General features: G+C 30.1%; 2 protein-coding genes across 2 annotated transcripts; both read right to left on the bottom strand.

Annotated features, from left to right (window-relative positions):
- Positions 1–4,154: 4,154 nt before the first annotated feature.
- On the bottom strand, positions 4,155–9,457 carry LOC145334045 (uncharacterized). The gene is made up of 7 exons (XM_080179323.1): positions 9,319–9,457; positions 8,393–8,717; positions 7,232–7,674; positions 6,670–6,975; positions 6,339–6,452; positions 6,073–6,265; positions 4,155–4,342 (listed from the first exon to the last, which is right to left on the bottom strand). The coding sequence occupies exons 1-7, from the start codon at positions 9,433–9,435 to the stop codon at positions 4,194–4,196; spliced, it is 1,647 nt and encodes a 548-aa protein (XP_080035449.1). The 5' UTR covers positions 9,436–9,457; the 3' UTR covers positions 4,155–4,193.
- A 780-nt stretch (positions 9,458–10,237) lies between these two features.
- On the bottom strand, positions 10,238–16,594 carry LOC145333369 (uncharacterized). The gene is made up of 5 exons (XM_080178486.1): positions 16,537–16,594; positions 15,983–16,108; positions 12,441–12,540; positions 12,275–12,373; positions 10,238–10,391 (listed from the first exon to the last, which is right to left on the bottom strand). The coding sequence occupies exons 1-5, from the start codon at positions 16,592–16,594 to the stop codon at positions 10,238–10,240; spliced, it is 537 nt and encodes a 178-aa protein (XP_080034612.1).
- Positions 16,595–16,818: the final 224 nt, after the last annotated feature.

The raw sequence follows: 16,818 nt of genomic DNA, 5'->3' as shown, positions 1-16,818 counted from the left end.
TTTATAAATATTGCATTTTTGTAGTTTGTCTGACATCCTATCATATAATATTAGATTTTAGAGCCCCTAAATGATAGCCAGTATATTAAATAATTAGTAAAGATTTTTGGGATCATGGAAAGAAAACAAAGTCATTCCTTAATTAGGACAGAAGTCACCTTCCTAGGAAGGACATAAGTAGCTTCCCTTAACAAAGATTTTGCAAGATGGAGGACATAAGTAGCCTCCCTTCACCACACAAAACCTAGCTTTTTGGTCCTTCACATAGCAAAATCTTGCATAAAATAGTTTATCTGTCCTTCACAAAGCAAATTCTTGCAAAACATTGCATTTCTGTCCTTCACATAGCAAATTCTTGCAAAACATAGCAAATTCTTGCAAAACATAGCAAATTCTTGCAAAACATAGCAAATTCTTACAAAACATAGCAAATTCTTGCAAAACATAGCATTTCTGTCCTTCACATAGCAAATTCTTGCAAAAAATAGCAAATTCTTGCAAAACATAGCAAATTCTTGCAAAACATAGCAAATTCTTGCAAAACATAGCATTTCTGTCCTTCACATGGCAAATTCTTGCAAAACATAGCAAATTCTTGCAAAATATAGCAAATTCTTGCAAAACATAGCATTTCTGTCCTTCACATAGCAAATTCTTGCAAAACATAGCAAATTCTTGCAAAACATAGCATTTCTGTCCTTCACATAGCAAATTCTTGTAAAACATAGCAAATTCTTGCAAAAAATAGCAAGTTCTTGCAAAACATAGCAAATTCTTGCAAAACATAGCAAATTCTTGCAAAACATAGCAAATTCTTGCAAAACATAGCAAATTCTTGCAAAACATAGCATTTCTGTCCCTCACATTAAAAATTCTTGCAAAACATAGCAAATTCTTGCAAAACATAGCAAATTCTTGCAAAACATAGCAAATTCTTGCAAAACTTAGCATTTCTGTCCTTAACATAGCAAAATATTGCAAAACATAGCATTTTGGTCCTTCACATAGCAAAATCTCACAAAACATAGGTTTTTTCTGACCTTTTTCTAACAGGAGATCAGAACTAAATCAAAACACACATAACAAGAGTTTTTACATAATACATTCAGATTATCAATTATGCATTTAACTCTGCATAAATTATGATAATTCATGCTAAGTTAAATGTACTGTTTAAACTTCTATTTAACAGGATATGAGAACTTAATCAGAACACACATAACAAGAGTGTTTACAATGTTTCCATCATATGAAATGGGAAGGAGGTTGAGGAGCATTTTATGCAGCCTAAATTCCAAAGAATGCAATGCCACTTTTCCTAAAAGGCATCATAGCTGGCCTCTTTTGTGTCCATCATATGACATGGGAGGTTGTGACACAAAAGAGGCCAGCTATGGTGCCATGTATGAAAAGTGGCGTTGCATTCTTGGGAATTTAGGCTGCATAAAATGCTCCTCAACCTCCTTCCCATGTCATGTTAGATAGAAGTTCAAACAGTACATTTAACTCAGCATAAATTATCATAATTTATGCAGAGTTAAATGCATTATTGATAATCTGAATGTACAAACTCTTGTTATGTGTGTTCTGATTTAGTTCTGACCTCCTGTTAGAAAAAAGTCAGAAAAACCTATGTTTTGTGAGATTTTGCTATGTGAAGGACCAAAAAGCTATGTTTTGCAATATTTTGCTATGATAAGGACAGAAATGCTAAGTTTTCCAAGAATTTGCTATGTTTTGCAAGAATTTGCTATATTTTGCAAGAATTTGCTATGTTTTGCAAGAATTTGCTATGTTTTGCAAGAATTTGCTATGTTTTGCAAGAATTTGCTATGTTTTGCAAGAATTTGCTATGTTTTGCAAGAATTTGCTATGTTTTGCAAGAATTTTCTATGTGAAGGACAGAAATGCTATGTTTTACAAGAATTTGCTATGTGAAGGACAGAAATGCAATGTTTTGCAAGAATTTGCTATGTTTTGCGAGAATTTGCTATATTTTGCAAGAATTTGCTATTTTTTGCAAGAATTTGCTATGTGAAGGATAGAAATGCTATGTTTTGCAAGAATTTGCTATGTTTTACAAGAATTTGCTATGTAAAGGACAGAAATGCTATGTTTTGTGAGGTTTTGCTATGTGAAGGACAGAAAAGCTAAGTTTTGCATCATGAAGGACATAAGCAGCCTTCCTAATGTAAGAATTTGTCAAACAAAGGACATAAGTCACCTCCCTTAAGTTAGATTTTGTTAGATGAAGGACATGAGTAGCCCTCTTAGACCAATTTCCAGTGACTTCTGTCCTAATTAGAAATGACTTTGTTTTCTTTCCATGATCCAATTTTTGTTTAGCCGCTAAAATAAAATTGTTTATAATTGAACCGAAAGAGTCATCCATGTTTTAAAAAGCATTATAAAGGACCTGGGATGGTTTTAGGCCAATTTAACTTCCCTCCCTACCTTAGATACTTAGATTATTTCGCTACAAATGAAATAAAGCTGTGATTAATGCTTTTTAGTAAAACAATGGACTATATGTAGTGTGATATAAAGCACACACACCATCAAAAACAAAAAAAGGGAATAAATAATAAGGAAAAAAATCATAGTCCAAAATTTATATTAAAGGGAATCCAATTCAAGAAATTCTGGACAGGCAGAGTAAGGAAAACAAAGCTTTAAGAAACACACATTTTGTCTTTAAAATTTATCAAAGCAAATAAAACTTAAAAAACATTTAAACATCAAGATTTATTAAACATTTAGATTATTTAAAAAAATTGTTTCTGTTATGGTTCTTGAGTTGTTTTCTCCTAAAATTGATTATTTATTAATTAGATATATATTTTTTATTATGATCGCTCCATCACTTATCAAAATATTTTATTTTATTTTTACCTGAATTAAAATCTTATATTTCTAAACATAGATCTGAGCTTAGAAAATATCCAGACAATGAACTCAGCAATACTCATGAAGGAAAATCCAAGGAATAAACCTGAGAAAAATAGTTCAAGTATAGAAAAATTATCACTGCAAGTTTTAGATTATTTTTCATAAAGATGTAACAATTATGGTAAAAATTCACAACTAATAAGAAATGATAATACTATTTTATATGGCTTATATCTAAGTTTTTAAATAAGTGAAGATTATTGGCAAAAATAATCAATATAATTTGTATGGAATCATTACTGACCTATTGTACCACCATATCCGGCAATCCTATTGTTCAAAGGCATTCTGTCAACTATATTCTTTTGAACAAAGTACTTTTCTTCATAATCAATCCTGATAACTGCTAGATTGTTAGCTCTGTATTGTATAAGACAGTTTAGCAAGGTTCTACTTCTACACCTAAAATTCAAGATCAAATAAAAATAAGCCATCCTAAGTAACACAAATTGCACATTTATTCCAAATTAGCCTGATAAAGGTGAGTTTATACTATTTTCATCCAAATTGTAGAAGAATTAAACTATATATATGTACTAGCGGCTTCGCCCCTAGCTTCTAGGGGCTTTGCCCCAAGAGGTGATAAAAAAATTAATATTTATTGTTTTTAGTGAGAGAATGTTGCTATTCTTTCATTCAAAACAAATGCTGGAATAAAAAATAAGGGGGGGATTTTTTTGTTTTTGGGGGGGTTAGGGGTGTCCCACCCCCCAAGAAAATAGCTTAAAACCACCACAGGACCAATAGGTATATACCCTGAAGAGTAGAATCCAATCGGTTCAGTGGTTACCGAGATCTTAAGCTTCAGACGGACGGACGGACGGACAGACAGACAGACAGACATCGTACTTCTTTGTATTATTGATGTAACTACTTTGAATATTTAATTTTTTTTTGTAAAATTGTATACCATCTTTTAGCTTCCATAGTAAGAATATCAAAAGTTACATTGTCTCCATTGTCAAACCATTCACTATCAAGTCCTTAAATTTACATTTGGATCTTGTCAAAAAATATCAAATGTTTACAGACAAAAAATAATTGATGAATTAGTTACCTAGCATCAAATCTCTTGTATAAGGTAACAAAAACTTATTTGCTCCATGGTTAATTACCCAATTATCATCATACCATTTGGGAATTTCATAACTATACAAAGAATTGAGCACACTGAAATCCAATAACTCAAAATTTGGAGTTGGTAAAAGCTAAAAAAAAATCTATAAATAATTTCATAAGGTGTATTAAAATATTTTAACTAAACAACAATTTTTTCTAGATTTTTGTATAAGATGAAAACCAACAGCTAAACTTACTTCCACTGATTTTGTCTTGAAATCCATTTTATACTCTACTGCTTTACAATCTGGATAACAAGAACAATCTGGTTCTCCTCATAAAATAAACAGATGGTGAATATCTTTATGATTAATCAAGTGGTTAATGCTAAATATTTATGAAAAGTGATTGCTTGAAATTTATTAGTAATAAAATGTACACCATTGAATATCTTAAAAGTAAAGGTTTTGGAAAATATAAGTATTTGAAGCCCATGAGCAATGAGATATATTTCAGTGTCAGAATATTTCCTACTATTCTAAAACGTAAGTGCTTTATTTGTGCACTGCATAAACAGGCAGTAAATCTAAAGTAATATTAATGCAGGGAGTAAGGGAGGGGACTATGGGCAATTAATTCAGTTTTATAGTTGTGACCCTTTAAGGTTGAAAATCCAGATAGTTCCAATATTTCCTATAAAGCAACTTTTATTGAAAATTTATAACCTTTTGAATTAATTTTATTTTTAAATGCACCATCCTCCAGACAATACTTTACTACAAGTCTTTGATTACAGGTTCAATAACTTGCTTTCAATTCATTTCCATAATTAGTATTATCTTATCTTTGGAAAATTAAAGGACCCCACCATTTTCCTTTTACAATTACTTTTGCCCAATTTTTTTTATTGTAATTATTACAAAGCTTAGATATGAAAACCTTTAGATAATTATATACAATTTATTAAAACAATATTATTCCTATAGAACTTTTAACAAAATAAAAAAGAGATACCTTGAGACAAAAATTGGTCCTACATAAATAAAAAAGTTGTGAATATTAGTACAACTTAATTTTAAAGTTCAGGAAACATATAATAGAAAACTAGTGGCTGTGCCCTTAGCATCCAGAACAGAAAAATAGTATAAAACTATCTTGAGATTTTAACGATAAAAAAACCTTGAACAACACAGGACTTTTTAAACTTTTTAAAATTTTCAATCAATAGGATAATTAATTACCAAAATATTAAGCTACATACAAAAAACTTTCTACTTTACATTATAGGATACTAGTTGCTGTGCCCCTAGCATTTATTTTAATTCAAAGTGATGTGGAAGCGCTATATATTTGACAGGATATGGAAGGGCAGAAAAATAGCCTAAAACCCTACATCAAATTATTTGCAAAAATAAAGTAGCCTAAAACCATATAAGGACCTATAAGAGGATTCACTATAAAGGAGAACCATATAGGTTCAGTGGTTAGCGAGATCCTTTGCTACAGGCAAAAAAGCTTACTACTTTATATAATAGGATTAGCACAACTACATCACAACTACTATTTAAGTATTAGAAAAGCATGTTATAAATAACAATTTTCTGATAACAATTGTAGAGTTGCTAACTAATCGTACCTAACTGTTACAGGAATCACTAAGCAGAGTTTAAAATCAATAAGAAACATTTAACATGTATAAAGTAACAAAAAGAGCTAACCGCTATGGACATATGGATAGGCGGGACCTAAGAATAGGAAATCTTTACTCATAATAACTATTATCTATGATTCAATTTACAAAAGTTAAATAATTTTCAAAATCAAGATTTTCTGTCTATTTGTTATTGTTTAACTTTTTTTTAATGTGCTAGTTTGTTTAAAAACATATGCCGCAAGATTATGTGTAGTTTAGAAAGTGCTAAATTCTTGCACATTCCCTTTAAGCCAGTACCCAAAGTATGAGACTCCTAGAAATTTAATATTTGATCTATTGTCCCCTCCCTTACTCCCTGAGATTAATGATAGATTTGTTAAGAAAAATTTTAATTGAAGATCGTGAATTACTTGAAGAAATTGTTGAGAAGTAAAGCTTCTTATTAGCTGTTAGCATGTTCTGTTCATAACATTTATTTCCAAACAAGTTACACACTGGAATCTCTAGATGTTGTAGTTTGCCATGCTCCATCAGAACAAACCATGGCAAACATCCACATGACTTTCGGATGTAGCGAAGCTTGCATTCAAATATGCATTTTTTCTAAAAAAGATAAAGATTATAAATTTATGATATAAATATTTATTATTGAAAAAATAATATGTATGAAAGATACCTGAGTATACGATTCAAATATATCCAAATCATATATTTCATTTTCATATCTACATTTCCTGACTTGAACACTAAATTTTTCCTGTAAGTCATTTGCATATACTCTGGTTGAAACCTGTAAGGGAGCTATGTTAAATTCCAGGATTAAAAAAAATAAGAATAAACAAGAATAAACACCCCTTGACACAAAACCTTGAAATAAATATTGCCTCAAACTTAATGATATTGATTTTTGAAATTAATTGTTTTTAATCTATTTTAACAATAATTTTAATTGAATTCAAAAGTTTCCTCAGTTTTGAATTGAAAAGACATTTAGTTAATTTGCTTACCTGTAATGGGACAAATACTTCATTAATTCCCAAAGTACGTTTTGACTTTACAGTAGCTATGCTTGAATCCGGTCCTAAGAAGAGTGGTATTTCGTTTCTATGATGTATTAAGAGCTTTGGTATATTGATCATTTCCAGTGGTGTTTTAACATCTTCATCTAAACCATTGTTGACCATACTCCTAGTGAAGTCATCCTTTTTGGTGTTCATTATTGTTGGATTTGAATGTGACAGAGAGTCAGTAACAATTGTAATTCCCTCAGAGTAAATTTCATTGTTATTGTTTTCAGGTATAAGATTTGAATCCTAAATAAAATAGTTTTCAAACTTTTTTTTGCGATGACAGTATCAAAATATTTATTTCCATTGTTATGCGTATCTAGTATGTAATTTACTTTAACCGTTGTCATCATACAAAATAAAACAAGGTTTCATGTTTATTTTCTCCAATAAATCAATTCTTGATTTTAATAAATACACTTTACTTGTACATATTCCCATCCACGATTTTTGTGCTTTGCTACTAATGGATGTTGTCATCCTTGTTTTACCATCTACTTACATTAAACTGAATTGTTGTACAAATTCCTACATCTGTAATGACTTGGGTTGTTCTTGAACAAAAGTTATATGGCTCTGTTAAATTGATTTCCCCTTTATTGATTTTCTTGTCAAATGATTCAGTTTCAATACCGCCATAGCAAAATGGGACCAGTTTTAGTCCTTTTCCGTTATTAAAAGTTGGATGTGAGACATAAGACATAAGTTTTTTCAGGTCAGAATTAGAGTGAATGAACTTCTCAAGCACCTTTGAGTTAGAGCAAAATTGTTTGCACAAATCTTTAGGTGTAGTACAGGGGTCTTGAAATTTTTCTGACATTGTCTTGAGCACATTTCTATATTCTAAGTCTATGCAATTTAGTTCTATTGTGGAGAGACTATTCCACTTTTCAGGTGAAGAACCAAACCAGAAGGATTCATTTCCCGTTGTTTTAATTTTTGAATCTAAAATAAATCTATGAAAGGTTGTCTTTGAATATTGTCTAAATTCTAATTATTTTCATATAAAAATATTAAATCTATAATACAAAGTAGAATGATTTCTGTCCGTCCCCGTCTGTCCATCTGAAGCTTAAGATTTTGGTAACCACTGAACCGATTGGATTCTACTCTTCAGGGTATGTACCTATTAGTCCTGTGGTAGTTTTGGGCTATTTTCTTTGGGGGTGGGACACCCCCAACCCCCCAAAAATGAAAATTCCCCCCCAAAATTTTTTAAAGAATTTTTTCTAATTTAAAATTTTTTTTTATGTTTTTATACATTTTTTGTATGTTTTTATATAAAATATACTATTTTATATTTTTTAATACTTTTTTATATTTGAATTTTTTCTTTTCTTTTTAAAACAATTTAAATAAATTTTTAAAATTCTCCCCTGAACCTTTAGGAAAAAAGCCCCTAGAAGCTGCTAGTATATATAAATAGTAGTAATGTTTTACTTTTATCACTTTTATCTGTGAACTGCTGAACTGATATTGTTCTCCTTTTCAATGAAGATTCTCATTGTCCTAAGGAAGATTTATAACAACTTTGGGAAAGGGTAGTTCCATCATCCCACATTCAACCCCGTCTCTTTGAAAAGCCCTTAGGGGCCTCTAGGCATGTAGCCACTAGTTTTGGATAATGAAATATTTCAGAATGTCTTATGAACCGTAGAAATACCTGTAACTCTTCCAGAACCTGTGGTAAGATAAATATCAATTGCATCATCTATAGCCCAGGTGATGTCATCATTTACGATAATATTCTGTAGTACTTTATTTAGTGTTCCTGTAATTTCAGATTGGCTTTGAATTATTTGATGTTCGGTCAAATAATAAAAAATGACTGAATTTGATTTTTCTTCTGGCTGAAAGATGTTTTTCATGGTGATGATGAAATCTCCAAATTTCTTGATCTCAGAAAACTGTAATCTTTGATCTTGCAGCAATGTTAATTGGTCATATTTCTGGAGCCAGCTACAAGAGATCTCAAATCTGTCTGAAGACTATAAATAATTGATTAACATTATTTCTGGCAATATTTATCAACATAGATAAAAACAACATAAAAGTTGAAGAAAAAAATAGTTGACAATTTAATAACACAATTCCAAATTGACGAACCAATAGTTTGACATCCCATATCAAATTAACAAGAAACTTGCCACTTTAGGATGTTGTCATACTTGTTTCTTTACAAACAATATAAATATAAAGAGAAGATTTAGAAACATACTTTCTAAACCAGCCTTAGGAAAATAGCGGAGAGAATTTTCAACCAAATTATTGATTAGAAAATGTTTAAATTTTGGTAAGAAGGGGCAGTTATTTCTTCATTTCAATTGCATAATGAGTTAGCTCTAGTCGGATTTCTGAGGATAAAGCTTTGCTTAGGTACATTGTGTAAAGATTATATTGTTGAAAGATTTCATAGCAGAGAATTTCATATAGTCTGAAAGACCAGGTGTATATTTAAATATCTCCACATAGCCCTTTATAGCCTTACTGTTTGTATTCTTAAAATCGTTTAAACATTATAGTTACAAAGGAAAATTAATTTAGATAAATGTAGTCATTTTAAACTTGAGATTGATAAAAAAAACATACATCTATATCAATATTGTTGTCCAATCCATTTGAATTGATGTACTGTTCTGTAAAGGTTGCTGATCTTTTCTTATCCAAATCAAAAAAATCCAAAAGACTTGTAAAATTGGAATACATTACAAATTCTGTTGTGGATGTAGTTGTAGTATCCATCTCTTCCTCATACAGAGCCTAGAAATATCTTAGGTTTAAGCTTTTCCTGGGTAAATTAATTTTGTGTAAAAAGTTCTTCTCTTGTATAATTTAGTTATAAGTTAATTATAAAATTATTTTACTAAAGTTAGCTTTTGTTGATAAATTCATCTCAAATTTTGTTGCTTGTATCTAGTATATTTAAAACTAAAAACTTAAAACTGAAAACGTCCGCTCATCTGTTGGGGAAGTGTCGGGTTTGAGTCCCCAGTATGAGGTGAAGGACCAAGAGTCTGGCCTTGAGTTGATAAGTTGACTGTTCAGTCCAGGTGCAACTCACCCACACGACATTAACATTATTAAAATAGTATATGTAATAAAATGTAAAAAAAAGTTTCTGCCTGCAAAAACTTCCCTTTTATTTTGATGAAAATTGGGGTCAGTTGAATTATTAGATTTATTAGCATGACCTATTCAGATTATGTGAGAAACACTGTAATATTAATTTCACCTGCAGTGCTATTTCCATTGCTTCCATAGGTTTACCCAAATCTATAGCTTGAAGAGTTGCTAAGTCTATAATTAATTCTATGATAGATAACTCTTCATTATACAATGTTATAACTCCTCGCAGCCCAGATAGAGTGTTACACAGAAAATTACTAATAGTACAGATAAAAAAAAATTCAGTTTAATTATGATAAGATGAAATAGCTTATTAATTTGATATGGTAAAAATTATTAATTATTTTACTCTTATTTGAAAAAACTGAAGTTTTAATTCTTTCTAATTCCTGCAATAATCATTAACACTTAGGACGGTATCACTGATAAGATGTCTTGTTTCATTCAACATCTGCATGGCTTTTGTTCTATGATTTTCATAGTACAACATTCTTGTATGCATAGTGTACAGGTATCTCATAAAGTTGCACAGCTCTCTGTAAAAAAACTAATCAATTACAATCATAAGAAAATTACGTCGCCTAGAAGCAAAATTAAAAGCTTATTATCAGCAGAAAGTTTGACTGCCTGTAACAATGAAAACACCCCCTCTCATAGTCAAAATCTCTCAAAAAATTGGTTTTACTTTATATTTGTAAGCCCAAAATCATGCGGAAATAAATGAAACTTAGAATCCACAGACGCTCAGCTGTGATTGGTTGTTGAGTGAATTCAGCTTTCTGATTGGTTAGAAATATTATAAGCTGGTATTCTCACACTACAGTACTCTCAATACCACTCAAAATTAAGCCGAATTTTTAAAAATTGATTTTGACTATGAAAATGTGTGTTTTTAATTTAAAAATAAATTCAGTTACAGGCAACCAAATGGTAGTGCGAATGGGGCGTTTGTCCAATAATATGGTATGGAGACCGCTCTTCTATGAGTACTACTAAAAACCTACTTTTACTGCAATACACATAGACATTCTCATCGTCGGTTCGTCTATTTAGAATGCTTATCCCTCTATTCCCACAAGTATAATACAAATTTGGTTGAGCTGGTGGAAGCTCAACAAAAGACCCACGCGAAGTATTATATTGCTTTAATCTAAGAATAAATGGTTGGTTTTGATATTCGATCGGAATTATATAAGTATATTAAGTATTAAGGAAGGAAAATGTTTTTATAAAGTGTATTTATATTACAAGTGAATAAGTTAAGTATGAAAATATTTACAGGATAAGTGTTAAAATCATAAGTAGTGTAGGACAGAAAAGTGCCCTAAGTCCCAAGCATTGAATTGTGCTAAGTGTTAGAATTCTAACATAAGGCCTAAGCTCAATTCATGCTAAGTACTAAGTGTCCTAAATTTAAACTACAATGCATGCCAAACAACTAAGTCATTACCTTTTAAAGCCAGAAGAGAACTTGATGGTAGGAGAGTCAATAGATAACTAACTTATTTTAAGAGATACATGCTATAACATCAGCTTATAATAAGGATCTTAGTGTTTGTCTGTTCAATAAAGTGTCTGTATGTTAACTTGTGACGTAAATCAGACATGGTTGTAGGCATACATACTTGTACTAATTGGTTACATGATTACTTTAACAATAAACATAATGTCTTTAATAAACATATAGTATTAACGAATCACATACAAATTACCATGAATAGGCTAGCGTTACCCATATATGGTGTTATATTGGTAAAGGTAGGCCTATGAATGCATAAAAGGATACAAATAATGCCTTGGGCCTAGCTAAAGTAATTGTGTCTCGTGCCTGAATGTTACTTGATAATTACAGAGGCACGTCAATCAAATATTTAGATTCTACTCTTATATAGTGTTAACTTTATATCAAACATAGATAGATAATCTGGATGCGAAGCATTTCTGTAAAAGTCTTATATGTACGTTCAAAGGATTTGATTCGCATCTCCACAAACTATCTGCTGAAAATAAATTTTTAATTTTCCTACTAGGCGATGTAATTTAAATTCTAAATTTCTATCATGATGTGTGGAAAACTTAGAAAAGTTTCATATTCCTAAAATGTCATTTTAAAATGCCTTTAACCTCTTTGGTATATAAGATGGAGGTTTCAAATTTTGATTATTGAGTCTAATTGTGACAGTTTTTCAGCGAAAAAATGTTGTATTTCCCACAGGATTTCATTAAATTATATTATAATCACAAAATAGATCTCTACCCTTTATGACCCAAAATATTGCAATAATAAGCTAAATTTAAATAAATTAGTTTTTATATTTGTACCAAAAACGTTCTTCCTTCCCCTACCCCCCCCCCCCTTCATTAGGTACTAAGACGTTTGTTTGCTTACACATTAGCTAATTTTTACAAATTTAAATACTTTTTCTGTTGGTTGTTTCCATTGCACCCATAAGAAGAAAATCTCTTATGGCACAAACTTGTCATTTGCATTTCTTCATTGATGGGGGCCAATTTCATTCTAGATCATTAATTAACTTTTAAAGCTAAGTTTAACAATTTATGATATTAAATGACTTTTAAATAACCTCAAAAAGGATTTATAAGTTGATTGTAATCCAGATTTGTACTCATCCTTGAATTCCATTTCATTCAGAAATTGCCGTAGTCCAGGTTGCAATGTAGTACCTATAATTTAATAATAGTTATTTCTCGCATGGTATCATAAACAGCTTTCCGTGGATATAGAATGTACAATTATAAGATTAAAACCAGTTTTTTTAGCCCGTACATTCTTATATTTGTAGAAAGCTGGATATAATACGATGCTAGACATAGTTTTTTGTATGAAATGAATACGAGTAAAACCTTAAAATTTTTTTTTATTTTTGGGATTTTCTAAGCCTTCAATTAATCCAGGGCTGACTTATTCATACTCTAGTTATTACCTTTCACCCTACCCCCTAAATATAAACACTAAATAGGAGATTTTCTGTGGTCATAGAAAAGAGAGGGAGGTAAAGAAAGAGATGAGATAATTTATTAAAAATCAAGAAACATTTAAATTAGATACATATACATGTTTTTATGTAGTACAAACACAGACCAACAGGCCAGTAAGATTTTTTGTAAGGAGTTACTTTAAAAATCTGAAATCTATCTTAATTAGGAGCAAAGAAAATTCTGTTTCTCCCATAGCACTGTAACTGACTGACTAGTGGGCTTACTTATAAAGTATAGAGTTAAATTGCAACAAACAAAACAAAGAAAGCACATCTTTTAAAAAGATAAATCATTCAACTTTAAATTTTATTGTAGGGTATTTGTAATGAAAACAAGGAGGACAACATCCATAAGTAGCGAAGCTCAAAATTACTAATGGATATCAGGAAAAATTAATATAAAGCATTGTCATACAATAAACATTAATCTTGATAAAATATTGAAATCTTAAAACCTTAAAATCATGCAACCTTAAAAATCACAAAAATTTAAAAATCTAGGAATTGATCTAGCACCGCAAAAGGAAAAAATAAATCTTAATGAAACTTGATAGGAATATGTAGAATGTAAGCATATTCAATCCCTGATAATTTTAGCCACAAATCCTGAATACACAGTTCACTTGAAGCGACAGTAAGAGAAAAAAAATTTCCCAGGCATAAGACTAACTGCTCCTAAAACATTCCAATGAATGTATAAATTTAGTGGAAAAACGAAAATCTGGAAATGAGGGCTTTTCGAGAAAAAGCCAAAAACACATTCTTGTGATATATGTGAAAAAACAGTCAATCATTCATACTAAATTTATGCTATTAGTCATTTCATTTCTTTAATGATACTAAAATTAAGTCAGAACTAAAAATCTTAAGTGCAATTTAAATTTTAATATGTAATAGGTAATGGTTTATGTTATTATACATTAGCCAAGAATTGTATGTTATGACCAAAGAAGAATAGGACAATGGGCTGTTATTACTTTCTTATTTCTTGACTTAATAACTTCAGGGACTTTTTGATTGATTGTTTCAATAAGTTGAGTGTTCAAATGTTTAAACACTAATTTTAATCTACAGAATAGGTAATTTTGTGTATCATCATTGGGGATGTACATCAATTTATCGGCAATTGTCTTATGTCATGACACACACAATTAGTTTGTTTTCATATTGATAATGATCCAGTGATCTTTTATAGCATCCCTGTCATTGTCTACTTCATCTAAGTTAAAGCAAACCTTTAAAAAGTCTCTTTTCTTATTAATACCAACTTCTGATCTCAATGTATAATCAGATGAATAACTCCTTGTTTCTTCTATATGTTCTATTATATCATTTACATCATGGCAATAAGTAATACTTGAGATTTTAAAAGGCTGCAATTATCTGTCCATTTTAACAAATGCATTTAAAGTTTTAGGTTCAATAGATTTATTCCTTGCAAAGTTCTTATAATAAAGCTTTGATTTTTTTACTTGATTTAAGTAGATGTTATTAAACTGTATCATCCTCTTAAGTTACCTGGCTGGTATTAGTTTATACAAAACTATTACTCTTCCTGTTGTTTTTGTACTGATAAAGTTATTGATTTACTACATTAGAATTCATAATTTCTAACACCCTTTGATCTTCTTCCAAAATTACACTAATATTATTTTTTTCTGCTTTTAAACAACAAGGTTGTAGATGGTTTTAACCATAACACATCATTGTCAACACTTGACTTGCTTAAGAACAGGTAGAATTGGTATATATGTTTTAGGTTTACCTGCCTTGTAATGACTGTTCCTTCTATAAGTTGTTCCTAATGGAGTTTTTGCTATCAAACAAATACATCAGTTACAATGAACTAGTTGTTTGTAATTAGAGGGGTCACAATCATCTAAAACAAACTCTCTAACCCTAATGATATTGATTTAAGTAAATTTTCTTTTATTAAAACCTTATATATGCATTATTATGTGCTGTGTTTTAGCTGCCTTAGATATTCTCTGAAAGCCTGTAGATATTTAAATAATTAATCTGAAATGTTTATTTTTAATAATGACACTTAAAAGTGCTGAAATGACTGATATAGATTGGATATATAACTGATTTAAAGTTTAGTAGTAACCAATCTAAAAACATTTTAATTGTAAAATTGGACAATTTTTATAATAAGTTTTTTTTCAATGAAATTCATATCAGGATTGTTAGATTGTTATATGTTAAAAAAACCGCATAAAAGAAGTTGAAAATCGTTGTCTGTAACTCAATTGAACTAAATCAAACCTAGATTGAAACATCTAGTGGCAGAATTTTAAACTACAACTATATATTTCATTCTGACCTAATTGTAAACTTGCATTTTCAGAAATATGAAACTATGGTGACTAATAGCATAAATTTAGTATGAATGATTGACTGTTTTTTTTTTCACATATATCACAAGAATGTGTTTTTGGCTTTTTCTCGAAAAGCCCTCATTTCCAGATTTTCGTCTTTTCACTAAATTGATACATTCGTTGGGATGTTTTAGAAGCAGTTAGTCTTATGCCTGGGAAATTTTTTTTCTCTTACTGTCACTTCGAGTGAACTGTGAATAGGAATCGAGAAAACCCTAGAAAACCTAAAAGTCTAGGAATCAATCTGGCACCCCAATTAATAGAAAAATTGTAATAAGACTTAATGAAAATATGTAGAATGTAAATTTATTTTATCTTAGAAAGGAAAATCATGAAAACATGAAAATCTAGGAATCAATCTAGCACCCCAAATAACAGACAGATGAACAAAACAATATATAGATTAGATGGGCATATGTTATAAGAATCTTCACTAAAAATTTCAGCTATCTATCTTTTAAAAGAGCTAAGAAAATCACGTTTCCCCCACTTTGTCTCAGGCTACTAATAAGGTGAGGATAAGAATAAAAAAGAAGAATATGATAAATAATTCCGACAGACTGCCATAGTAAATAAGTTTCTAACTTGATCTTTATATAACAAAGTAATCTAGCTTAAGTATCAGCCAGCTAAATCATATTTTCTCTCATATTTATAGACAAAATGGGTTGTGTACCAAATTAAGAAAAAAAAATTATATTTGCTTTTGATAGAGGTATCACTCACAATTCTAAATCTTATATTTACCAGATGGGCAGACAGTCACACTAGGTAACTCAACTTGTTGTCTTGATATTGTTGAGTAATACTCTTCCAATGGTCGTTCATCCCAATCTCTTTGCATTTGAATAATTTGGTGTATTGTATATAATCCTTAAAAAAATAAACGAGGATGACCAACCATAAGTAATGAATCTAATCAAAATCAAGGATTTATTAAAAGACAAATTTAACTATGAAGCAACTGTTTAGTAAAAAAAGAGAGGAAGAAAAAGATAGGAAGGGAGATAGAATAATGATGAATTCTCAAATACTTTATAAAAAATGTTCAATGGCCAACACACCGACAAATAATGTAAGATGTTTTCACAATAATCTATGGAAAGTAGAATATTAATGAAATCTATCTTTGAGATTATATGAATAAGACGATGTTGAGGTTTGATAATCTGATGAGAAATTTTCTCGTTCACAGTCCCTTTAAATCACTTTCTCACCTTAGTGTTTCAGACAGACTAACGGAGGGACAGACTAAGTGAATATAAAGGTAAAATTGCAACTATAAACAACATTAACAATACCTAGCAAAGATAAGCAAAGGATCCAAAAGAATCGTTTCATACTAGCTGGATAATCCATCCTAGATTAAAGAAGATTTTTATTTAGCTCCTGTGATTTCCTTTCCCTGAACTAGGATGACCCAACATGGCGCAATGGTATACTGTGGACGGCAAGGTGATTGAATTAAAAAATTAAAAATTAAACCTCTCATAGTAATTGCCTGACAGAAAATGAGACCAATAATCTTGAAATGTACCTTAAGTTTTCTTAACATTTAGATCAGTCTCGGATGAAAGTAGAAG

Source organism: Acartia tonsa, chromosome 12 (assembly GCF_053477335.1).
Source record: "Acartia tonsa isolate MP-2025a chromosome 12, ASM5347733v1, whole genome shotgun sequence".
NCBI lineage: Eukaryota > Metazoa > Arthropoda > Copepoda > Calanoida > Acartiidae > Acartia > Acartia tonsa.
The sequence above is the reverse complement of the archived record's forward strand: the minus strand, read 5'-3'. Positions and strand labels throughout refer to the sequence as shown.

Bases quoted from the DNA above. Each gene is read 5' to 3' on its own strand.
- LOC145334045 (XM_080179323.1), bottom strand. From the start codon at position 9,435: ATGTATTCCAATTTTACAAGTCTTTTGGATTTTTTTGATTTGGATAAG. The intron at 8,718-9,318 runs GTATGTTTTTTT...AATTATTTATAG, and splicing joins ACAACAATATTGATATAGAT to TCTTCAGACAGATTTGAGAT. The intron at 6,976-7,231 runs GTAAGTAGATGG...TATTTTATTTAG, and splicing joins GTACAACAATTCAGTTTAAT to GATTCAAATCTTATACCTGA.
- LOC145333369 (XM_080178486.1), bottom strand. From the start codon at position 16,594: ATGGATTATCCAGCTAGTATGAAACGATTCTTTTGGATCCTTTGCTTA. The intron at 12,541-15,982 runs GTAAATATAAGA...ATTAAATTATAG, and splicing joins TGTGACTGTCTGCCCATCTG to GTACTACATTGCAACCTGGA. The intron at 10,392-12,274 runs GTATTTAAATTT...GTTTTTTTACAG, and splicing joins GGAAACAACCAACAGAAAAA to AGAGCTGTGCAACTTTATGA.